At 34.3% G+C, this 12,446-nt stretch overlaps 1 protein-coding gene across 4 annotated transcripts in view; it reads right to left on the bottom strand.

The window, feature by feature from the left end:
* px (plexus) overlaps nucleotides 1-12,446 on the bottom strand; it is a 180,785-nt gene that overhangs the window by 66,495 nt on the left and 101,844 nt on the right. For 3 of the 4 annotated variants that reach the window (XM_067772211.1, XM_067772210.1, XM_067772213.1), the window contains exons 5-7: nucleotides 4,619-4,752; nucleotides 508-789; nucleotides 250-439 (exon numbers count right to left, since the gene is read on the bottom strand). In XM_067772211.1, the coding sequence (XP_067628312.1) occupies nucleotides 250-439; nucleotides 508-789; nucleotides 4,619-4,752 (606 nt within the window). The remainder of the gene's footprint in view (nucleotides 1-249; nucleotides 440-507; nucleotides 790-4,618; nucleotides 4,753-12,446) is intronic. The other variant, XM_067772212.1, reaches the window with a different exon arrangement.

Genomic DNA, 12,446 nt, shown 5'->3' with positions numbered 1-12,446 from the left:
GGTGAAAAAGGACTCTAAGAACTTCTGAAAACATGATGAACTGAAAAGGGCAACGAGTTTAGCATGTCGAAAGTGATTTATAGACCAACGAATTCGTCTTAAGTGAATTTAAAATCGTATACATACCAGACACATCCAATACACTCAATCGGGATGAAATGGGGTTTTACAATGCAAAATGCCACACAACAATCTTTGTTTTTCGATGTTTTTTAAAATAACCGTAAGCACTATATCTTAAAAACCTACCTCTTTGCTCGCATACAATACTCTCGCCAAAGTCAAATCCGAATGCAAACCACATAAGAAACAATAAATCGATGTACTGGCAGGTGTTGAAGACACGGATGGTGTGGACGGTGGTGTTGTTATAGTTAGGCCACCATGACGTGAACCGTTCGGTGAGCTTGAAGTTATCATAGGCGATGGTATGCTATATCTATCAATAGGAGAAGATGGGAGAAAATTAAGAGTTCAAGCATTATATACAAAATAAGATTAAATTACCTTCTATGCTCTAATGGTACACGTTCCGCATCCATTGTTTCCCATTGTCGCGCCAAATAATTTACACAGTCCTTACAAGCGAGTACACGATTATTGGTATCAGCGTTATTACCGCCCGAATTACTGTTCCCTCCTCCCATATTTCCACTCAAACTGGCATTATCACGCCCATTGCTGCTGCGTAAACAGGGAAAATGCATTGCATGCGAGTTCATATGTTCGGCACTAGTGGATAGCCATTCCATTTTGTTCGAGCCGCATAACACTTTGCAAATATAACAACTGCAAAAGATAAAAGAGTATTTATAAGAACGGATTATTTTTTGTACAGAAATATCTCAGCATTTGTAATTCGGAGCTTAGATGTACCAAAAACATTTCGTAGTGTTATTCGAAACCTATATCATCTAATTATATTTAAAACTATTAATAGCTGGTTTTTAATTTTAATTTTTTATTTATTGTTTGTTTATTTATTTCATTCTTTTTCAATGATTGTTTGATTTTGTTAAGATAATGCGCTAATTAAAAACGTATTAATTTGAAACTAAACAAAAACATTATTAAAAAAAAAAAACAAAAAAGGGTTAAATAATATTTTTTTCATTTAATTGTTTCATTGCTTTTAATTCGAATATTGGTACTTGATTGATTTTATTTCCCTGCTTACTTTAATTTCTGATTTTGAATTCTTCAATTATTTTTATTTTCTAAATTATTTTTTACTGTTTGCTTTGTTCATTATTAAAAATTATATTTGATTATTTTTACTTCGTCGCTTGTTTTTAACTATTCAATTATTTAGTTATTTTTAATTACTCCATTATTTTTTATTAGTTTTAATTTTTAGTTCTTCGCTTTTCAACTTTGATTATTTACTTCCGTTTTTATTTAATTATTTTAGTTCTTCGATAGTAACTTGAATATTTTTAAACATTTGATTATTCTTATTATTTATGTACTGTTTATTAATAAAAATATAATTTTATTATTTTAAAATTTTAGGCTATTTTTAATTATTCAATTATTTTGAACTATTTGATTATTTTAATACTTTAACATATCGCATGATTTTCGATTGCGTAAACTTTTTGACAGTTTTTAATTATTTGACTGTTTTTATTTTATTCTTTGAATTCTTCAACAGCAATTTGATTATTTTTAAACATTTGATTATTGTAATTTATTTCATCTTAAATCTATTGATTATTCTCTAAGATTTTATTATTTTAAAATATTTGATTATTTCAATGCCTATTTTGCAAATTGTTAGTTTTTTGAACATATTTAGTTGTGATTATTTTTAGCTATGTAATTGATTTTTCTTAGTTCTGGATTATCTTTAGTTGTTTGATTACATTTTGCTTTTTGATAGCTTTAAAATTTTAGATTGTTTTAACTATTTGATTATATTTTACTACTTGATACATATTATTATTGCATGATTATTTTAAGTCCTTTCATTACTTGAAACTATTTGATTATTTTTAAAGATTTAAGTATTTAAACTGTTCGTGATCTAAGAACGAAACAGGCGAGTCAACAAAAATTATTTAAAAGAAAATGATTATTTGATTTCTTTAAATGCTTTATTAATTTTGATTTGATTATTGAGAGTCATAAGACTTCTTTTAAAGTACTACTTTTTAATGTCAATTCTTTTATTTTTGATTACTTCATTTTTATTATTTTCAACTATTTATTTTAAATTTTTTATTATTAAAATTTGTATTTGATTATTTTAAACTATTGGATTATTTTGGTTTATTTGACTAGTTCCAATTATTTATTATTTTTAATTATTCTATAATTTTTAATGATTTGATTCTTAAAAATCATCGATTTTTTTATAATTTGCTCATTTTTAATTAATGTATTGTTTATAATCTTTGATTTCTTAATTCTATGATTGTTGTTTAATTTTTAATTATTATTTGATTAATTGATTTGTACATGACTTTAAATTAAATTATTTGATTATTTATTTTCAGTGATTATTTTAACGACTTAAGTAATTAAATTATTGGTGATTATTTTATTAATATTATTTTTAATTATTTGCTTATTATTAAAAATAGTGTGTGAATATTTTTAACTATTTCGGATTATTAGTCTAGTTTGAATTATTCTATTATTTTTTAATAACTTTTTTAATTACTTGATTATTAAAAATCTTCGATTTTTTAATCATTTACTAATTTTTAATTATTCGATCGGCGGGCGCCGTGGTGTGATGGTAGCGCCTACAACACCGAAAATCCTGGGTTCACGCCCAGGGCAAAGCAACATCACAATTTCAGAAACAAGTTTTTCTTTTTCAATTAGAAGAAAATATTTCTAAGCGGGGTCGCCCCTCCGCAGTGTTTGGCAAGCACTCCGAGTGTATTTCTCCCATGAAAAGCTCGCAGTGAAAGCTTATCTGCCTTGCAGATGCCGTTTGGAGTCGGCATAAAACAAGTAGGTCCCGTCCCGCCAATTTGTAGGAAAAAATATAAAGGAGCACAACGCAAATTGGAAGAGAAACTTGGCCTAAATTATCTTCGGAGGTTTTCGCGCCTTATATTTATTTTTTTAATTCATTATTTTTATTTGTTTGATTGATTTTTGCATGATTTATTATTTTGAATTGGAACTATTTGTTTGTTGGCAATTATAGCAATATTTTTTTATTTATTTAGCTACTTTTACATATTTTATTATTTGTTAAATAAAATCAAATTTTTTAAATTAATATTTAGTTTTTGATTTTTCTTTAAATCATTTCATTTTGTTTTGATGCATTCTTTTTAATTCTTTGACAGTCTAATTATTTGGTTATTTCTATGGCAATTTTTTAAGCAAGATAATGGCGATAAATTGACCTATAACCAAAAAAACCAATGAGCATGTTGTCAATGTGACTTAAAATGTTTTGTAGCGTCAATTTACCGCTGGGGCTATCAATAAATAAGTTCGGCGACCTCTATCGGATTCATGTGAATAAGTCAACGAATCAACTTTGTTTTAACTCGAGTTAGGTTTTTTTTAATAAGATTGCCATATTCTATTTATTTTATTTAGTTTAGTTGTTGGGTCAATTTTAGTAACGACTCTTTTCAACTGATTGCCTGTTTTTAATAATTTAAATATTATTGATTATTTGATACTTTACCGTAAGTTGATTATTTTAGTGTTCTTTATTATTTGCATAATTTTAATCAGTTTTGGTTGTTTGATTATTGATTTGAACTTATGGCTAATTTTGAATTATTTGATTGTTATTGATTACTTGTACTTATGATTAATTTTTATTTATTTGATTATTTTTACGATCTGTTATTTTGCAGAAAAGAAAACCGATTTATGAAAGTATATAGGGGCGACTGAGAAGGGAATTCTTACAAACGTAGGCATATTTGGTTTTATTGGTTGAAATTCAACGACTACAGACGGCGCTACACCTTTGTTTTCTTTCTTTTCCTTTCCTTTCATCTCTTTTTCTTTCCTTTTCCTTTTTCATCTTCCTTTCGTTTGCTTTCCTTTCCTTTTCTTCCGTTTTCAGTCCTTTCCTTTATTTTATTTTATTTTATTTATTATAAATTATTTAATTTTACTTTATTTTATTTTATTTTATTTAGTTTAATTTTATTTTATTTAATTTATTTTATTTTATTTTACTTTATTTTATTTTAACTAACATTTTAGTACACAAAATTGTGGCAACTAACGAAACGAATAAATAATTCTACTTGAAAATATTTTCGTTTTTTTGTAAACACTTTGAATATCAGCAAAGAAAATTACACATTTAGTAATATTTGCTGACTCTCGCGCTATACAAAGCGGCTATGTACACACTCTTCATTTCATTCTACGCGAGATAAAATCTGCGTTCGTTTGCATGACGCCCGCTGGTTTTCTCAACACAACTACAGCAAACACACGTCCGTGGTGTAAGTGTAATGGCCTGCACTGCTCCTTAACCTACCGATACAATTGTTTATACTTTAAAATTATAGTTAGGCCGTAAGGGGGGTACGAAAATTTCAATTTGCTTGTTTGTATATAGATAATGCTGATTTGGATTCAGTAGTTGCTGACAACAAATATTATAAAAAAAAGCGATACTTACGGATATTGTCCACGTTCACTATCGCCTGGCCCCTGAGATGATGATGTTGGCGAATTTGGACGCGAGTCACCCTGTCGTGCGAATTTAAAGTCACGCTGTGTAGATGGAGAACTATTTGAAATTGGTTCATATGGCTGTGAAAAGGAAGTGAAGAAAGTTGACAGGCATCCAAGTTACTACAGTATACCAGACAAAAGCGGATACAACTACTTTATACAAATATTAATTTGTATATGTATGTACATACAAGATAATATTATTGTACTGACAAATATATATCTACATAAATACCAATATAAAGAACATAAAAAAGAATAAATAATAGAGCAAAACTATGAATAAAAATAGCTTACAATGGGTTTGCACTGTCACTTTTCAAACCCGTATAACTGACTCAAGCTACTCAGATAAAGTTTTGTGTATTATATGTACATATACATATATGTAAGGTCTGAGTAGGTAGTAGGTATGTTTGTTTAAAATAAAATTTTATTTCTTTATGAATTTACAAATTTGTTTACTTTTGCTATAACATTATAAACGAGCAACAAGCTTCAATGCCACGATAACACAAATAGTCACACAAGTAATTGTCGCCATACAAAAATGTTGACTTAGGTATTTACGATGCGTGCAAATATTTGCCTTTTACTAGTTTTAACTAAGACTTTGATATCATTATTTGAACATCCCAATAATTGTAAGAAAATTCATTCCTAAGGTTTCATAAATCCGTTATTCTCAAGTGGAGTCTCAGCATCTCCCTCGTTTATTTCGAGACTTAAGTATTTGAGAAACTGTTAACTTTTCTGCGATATTTGTTCATAACCAATTACATAGAAAAGTGCTGATCTGGCATCATCATAGTTTGTTTTAAACACTGTCTAAACAAGTAAGGAAGGCTAAGTTTGGATGTAACTGAACATTACATACTCAGCTGCCAAATTACAGCTTGCAAAACTTTTAAATTACCTTCTTTCAAAAGTGGGAGGTGCCACGCCCATGTCCACAATTTTAAAAATTTTCTATTCTGCGCCACAAGGTCAACCCCCCTACCAAGTTTCATCGTTTTATCCGTCTTTGGTAATGAATTATCGCACTTTTTCGGTTTTTCGATATTGAAAACGTGGGCGTGGTTATAGTCCGATTTCGTTCATTTTAAAAAGCGATCTGAGTGAGTCTGTCCGTAAACACAATAACTTGAGTAAATTATGAGGTATCTTAATGAAATTTGGTACGAAGTTCCTTTACATACCAAATTTCATTAAGATACCTCAAAATTTACTCAAGTTATCGTGTTTACAGACAGACGGACGGACGCCCAGATTAATTTGGTATATAGAAGTATATATCTATCTCGATTAGTTTATGCCGTTACGGGGTACCGTCATGCGAAGAAAATTAATATACTCTCTGAACCCTGCTCAGCTGAGTATAAAAAGTACTTGCGCAATTGTACATAGGCTACTACTATGGACTACCATTTGGCACGCACAAAACCCTTTGATTTTTGAAGTTTTTTTTTTCAATAAAATTTCAACTCCTTTGAGGTTCTACGTAATAACTAAGAAAAGGTCTACCTGGACCAACAGCTGTGCAACTCCGCAAAGCTCTCTCTAGAGACCACAGAAATGTAATTGACACTTTGAAAATGACAGACAGGAGCTACATTAAGAAGCCGGAGGAGATATGGAAGCTCTTACTCAAAACTCATAACTTTCTCACTGTATAGCTATTAACGCACACATATAATAGGCGGATTGCCGACCATTAGTGGTGGAGAAAAAAACCTAGCACCAAAGCTGACCACTGTCAAGCGACTGCAGTGGGCTTTGTCTACTTTCAGCCCATTCAATTTACCAGGACCTGATGAGGTTTATCCTTGTCTGTTACAGCGGGGAATAAACTATATAGCTCCAGTCTTATCCATGTTATATAATGCATCTCTCCTGCTCGGCTACATTTCAAACAGGTGCACAGAGGTTACGGTAGTATTTATACCAAAGCCAGGGAAACCCGAGCAACTGCTCATCCACCAATCAGCCTCAGTTTACTTCTCCTAAAGGACATGGAGTAAATTTTTAATCAGCACATTAGGGAGGTTAGCCCAAACAAAATCCCTCTGTCTAGGAATCGATTTTTGGTCAGAGCCTCGCGGAAAAAATTTAAAATGCTTTGGACTATAAAAATATAGTCCTCTGCGCTTTTCTTAACATTTCAGGAACTTTTGACAACAGAAAACATCAAGCTATCGAAAAATTTATAATTGGCAAGGAGATAAGCCATGCTTAAGAGCAGAAAAATTTGTTTGGAGCTGAAAGGGGTAACTGAGTTAATTGTGGCCACTAGGGGATGCCCTCAAGGGGATGTACTCTCTCCGGTCTTGTAGACCCTTCAGTTATTGAAATCCAATGGATTTGACAGAGAAAAGTATGCAGAAGACACCCCTGCGCATCATAGAAAGGTTGTGAGATATACATTGACTATCATTCCTAACCAAAACGGTCATAGTGCATTTTAACCGGAGAAAAAAACTATTCATATTAGAACCAACACTTGCTGCACTAAGACTTTAAAATATTTCTGAGATAAAGGTCGGAAACATGACAGGGCATAAGAAGATTATAAGAAAGGTCATAGGAAATCCCATATTGCAACTACGTGATGCACTGGCATGTGCTATCAAAATCTCACGTAAATTTGAGGTGTCAATTGTGGATGGAACTCTTTGGGAAACAGGGAATCCATATACTGACTCTGATTCAGAGGTCTCGATGACGGATGGTTGGATGACGGAAAAATGGAAGTTGGTATCTATGGCCAAACAGGGTGATATAGCAGCACACAATAGGGAAGCCATAAGTAACTGGGAAACAAAGACGTTCAGACAAGACTGGAGTTAATTCCCTGGGAAAAACGAGCAAATTGTTTATGCTCCCAGCAAATAGAGTTTCAGCCAAAATCATTTATCTAAGCAGAGAACTCTCACCGAGTTCTACTATATGGGATACAGTAGTCTCCATAACTTCACATCACATTACCAAACATCACTATGCTGCTGGTAAGTAAATGCACAACAACAGAAAAGCACGCAGCCACACATACACGTAAACAGCAAAGCAAAGAGCGAAGAGAATATTTTACATATATATAGCACCTAAGAGGAAAGAGAAACAGTCGCGCATCATGTCTAAGACAGAAGATGAGATTACTCACACATATAAATGTTTCTAGATAAATAGCCAACGAAGAGATACAACCATGACGGAACAATATAAGGTGGCAGAATGGTGACATATATACAAACACAAATAAAAATTCCTTGTATTTTGTTTGTGTAAAACGATGAACTAATGTCAAAATCGTACTGCGCTGGAAGTTGAAGTGCCAAATCGTATTGAAAAATTACCAATCAGCTGTTTTCCGGAGGTCACTTGTTCCTGGTTCCGCCACATATACAACTATTCGAGACGGCCGTTCGAGAAAAGCCTAGACCATGGGAAGAATAGGTGAACGAGGCAGACTGAGAGTATAAAAGCAGCGCAGTCCAAGTGATGTTGAATCAGTTTGAAAAATACGCTGCAAATGACGTACGCGAATAGTCTAATTGTGAAATACCACTATAGTAGAGTAAATAAAGAACATTTTGCTATATTGAATATTCGAGTTGTTTATTCGACAGTTCAGAGATTCGAACTATAACCGAAGCTGTTTTCCGGAGGTCATCTGTTCCTTGTTCCACCGCAGATACAACTATTCGAGACGGCTGTTCGGGAAAAGCCTAGACCAAGGGAAGAATAGGGAACGAGGCGAACTGAGAATATAAAAGCAGCGCAGTTCAAGTGATGTTGAATCAATTTGATTTTAACACGCCGCAAATGAAGTACGGAAGTAGTCTAATTGTGAAATACTACTACAGTAGAGTAAATAAAGAACATTTTGCTATATTGAATATACGAGTTGTTTATTCGACAGTTCAGAGATTCGAACGATAACCGAAGCTGTAACATAATCAAGAATTTCCCAAAATTCGTTACAGTATTTAATATCAAATGCCTCTAAAGTTGATATCAAACAAAATTCTTTACTGGAATTTTTTATAGCGCGCAGAAAAGACATGTCGACTATATTTAATATTTTTTCCGTTGTTATTTATTATGCAAAGGCTAAATAATAAAATTCACAAAACCACGCCGCCATCATAGACGAACGTGCTACATACAAATATTGGCTATGAGGTAAATTAGACCCCTTTACCCTTATAGAGCATGCGGGCACTGCAGAAATAATTATACAAGGTAGCGCCACGTAGAGGACATAGAAAATGAGGAGGATACTTCACAATAGATGTCATAGGTTAAGCGATAGCGCCCAAGCAAGCAAGACGGATAGCTTCTTTCTTCAAGCTATGCGGCAGGAATACATACTTTTATTTCAGCCAGATGGGTTGCCTAACGTTATACGGCTTTTTCAGGGTATCGCAATATTTGCTTGAGATCTTGAGGGACTGCCTAAGAGATACTACAGTATCTACTTATGTATGAAATTACTCGCGGTTAAATGTTAGGTCACAATATCTGGAAAGTGACTAAACGAATTACGGCTGCTATCATAACAGCAGCAAACCGAGAACTAGCATAACTTCAACTAAACCAGGTTATGCGCAGATAAAATCGACGGAAAACTACTCACGGCGACAACACAGGCGGAGATCATCGTTATCCTCACTAAGAGATGAATGCGCACTATTATTAATATGACAATTGGGAACCACAGACAAAGAGAAATACGCATCTCTTGGTAATAATTGGGAAGGATAGGCAGTAAGCTCACCTTTTTGGAGCACAATCGAAAAGTCTGCGAAAGGGTGGTACACAGCAATGCCCAAAGAAGCAGCTCGGATTCTGCATTTTTCTATTGTGCAGAAATCTCGGCGGTTGCCTCGTACCAAGGAGCGCTGCATTTTGCTTCAGCTCACTGCACGGTTTTCTCGGGAGCTCAGAATTCAATAATAAGAGAAAGAATCAGTGAGTGAACGTAAACCAAATGAAAACAGCAAAAGGGAACAAGAGTAAGCACGGAAAACAAAAGAAAATATAAAAGTACACTTAGAAGATTGTGAGAAGACGAAATACATTTATGATGATAAGTAGTGAGTAGGAAAGATGGTGGTGATTATTATGAAGTGAATTCAAATATGCAGACGAATAGAGAGGGACGCGAAAGATAAAAGGAAGAATGAGATACAATAGCTGAACACAAACGTTTAATCCAACGCTGCACAGACATACATTCTCCAAAAAATCGTTACATTCTTTGTTACGTTTTTTCTGTGCAATATGACGTACTTAGAACCCAGAGAAATATCTCAATTATTTCATACCTAATTAGTATTTTTAGTTTACCTATTAGAAAATTAAGATTAGAGTCTTCGTAGGCGCCACCGACACTCTTTAACCTTGCTCTTGTTTGGGTTATCGCAGTGGAACAAGTAATAAATCTTATTAAAATATCAATTTGCGTCTCAATGAGCTTAAGAAAAAATTTCGGCTTCCTATTACTTAATATGTATAGGAGTATATTCGAAAAGGTTATCAACAGCATAATCTGCGCATGCTGCTCAGATAGCAGTCATGAAGTTGACATATGAAGGTACAGCGAAGATTTGTGAAAAAGCTCATTGAGCTCACGTAATATACTACGTGTGCTATGTTATGGTTAATAGTAATAGTGCCTGATCGAATTCGAAGTTTTTCCAGAGTAGAAAAGCTTAACCGAAGGCAAATTTTTTTTTTCTTGATTTTTAGTAGAAGCGAAATAGAATCCGAACTTTTCATACACAAAAAATTACAAATCTTACAACATATGTACTTTTATTCAGAGCCTCAGAACTCAAGTTTTATTAACTGAAAACCTCCTACTGCTTGCTTGCACTTTTCTTTCTAGGATTGCTCTCAGTGTGGAGGCGAGTGAAGTTTACATTTGATATCTGTTGCTTTAGGAGCTTCTTGTCGCGAAACATTTTTGCTATCTTGTGCTCACATTCTTCTCTGCATAGAGGTGTGGTTCCGATTTGTGTTGGTTCACCGAAAAGTTCACACATTCATCACGCCGGATCTTTGTGATCGATTCGGATTGCGAAAAATATGACGTGCAATAATGGGTACGGGCAGTTGCAGATGAGGTGAACCAGCGTTTCCTCCTCTTCATCCTCTCTACAACTCCTTTCTGCATGCCTACCTATAGAGCAGTGCGCAATTAGTACTCCTACAAGTGTGGGCATTTTATCCCTATTTAGGCTTTAAACGTGGCGGGATCTTTTAGGATCCTATTTTGGACACGTTTCCTTCGATGCATTTGTAGCCATCTTTCGTTGGTTTGACGGTGGATGTGCTATTTCAGCATTAGCTTGCATGTGGTAAGGAAAAATCTACCTGGTCGTATCCTGCCTAGCGAGTTTGTCTGCAATGCAGTTTCGCTTGATGTCACTGTGTCCTGGGACCCATGTGAGGTGTACACGGTTCTGCTGGGCCATATCTTGAAGAGATCGGCGACAGTTTAGTATTAATTTATAAATAAACGAGTAAGAGCCAAGGGATTTGATAGCAGCCTGGATGACGCTGAAAATAAAAAATTCGCTACCGATATTGTGTGTTCCAATCATAAATGCGGCTTCCAGAACCGGCGGTGTATATGGAAATGCTGCGATCAACAGCAAGGAACCTATCTGACCGGAACGCCTACCATTAATTTGTTTTCTGCAACTGTTGTTGTCGCACAGCGATCCGCGCCAGGAGAAAGAACAATGTATTTGTTAAACGCAGGACTGAAGTTGCCGCTACTTGATAACCAGCTAGATCCAATGTTAGGTTGTCAAGAATAATATGAAGAGCTTCGCTAGGCGTTGTTCTTAGAGCACCAATTACATATGTCGATCATACTAGATCTGTGAGCTTTACCAAAACAAATTTAGGTTTGACGCTTTGCTCACAGCTAGCACCATACGACTATCCATTACAGCAGTGTGGGTCGGACAATCGCGTTAAAGATCAATCTGCATATATTTGGCTCTTTTACATGTATATAATAAAATGTATACTTTCTTTTGACGTTGAATGACGTTCTTGCAGTTCAGCTTGTTGTCCAGAACAACGCCTAGGAGTTTGGCTGGTATATAAGAAAAGCTGAACTTTATCGGAATTGACGCTGAGCCCGCATCGTGCGGCCCATAGGGAAACCTCTCGAAATGCTATCTGTATAAGGTTGCAAACGTTCGAGGGAACTTTACTCTGTAAGGTCATCAGGTCATCAGCGTATGCCACAGTCTTCCCGCTACCCCACGTTGTAAGTCTTTATAACAAGTTTACCGCAAGGCTCCATAGCAAGGAAGTTCGAAATTCGAACTATTCACATAACTCGAACTATTCAAATATTCGGATCGAATGGAATAATTCGAATAGTTTATACAATTAAAAAAAAACGCCAAAAAAATAATTTTTTTGAAGATTTTAAGTATAACAAAAACAAGTAACGAAGGCTAAGTTTGGGTGTAACCGAACATTACATACTCAGCTGAGAGCTTTGGAGACAAAATAAGGGAAAATCACCATGTAGGAAAATGAACCTAGGGTAACCCTGGAATGTGTTTGTATGACATGGGTATCAAATGGAAGGTATTAAAGAGTATTTTAAAAAGGAGTGGGCCTTAGTTCTATAGGTGGACGCCTTTTCGAGATATCGCCGTAAAGGTGGACCAGGGGAGACTCTAAAATGTGTTTGTACGATATGGGTATCAAATGAAAGGTATTAATGAGGGTTTTAAAAGGGA

This window comes from Eurosta solidaginis, chromosome 3 (assembly GCF_040869045.1).
Source record: "Eurosta solidaginis isolate ZX-2024a chromosome 3, ASM4086904v1, whole genome shotgun sequence".
NCBI classification, from domain to species: Eukaryota; Metazoa; Arthropoda; class Insecta; order Diptera; family Tephritidae; genus Eurosta; species Eurosta solidaginis.
Note: the sequence above shows the minus strand (reverse complement) of the source record. Positions and strands in the feature narration are given on the sequence as shown.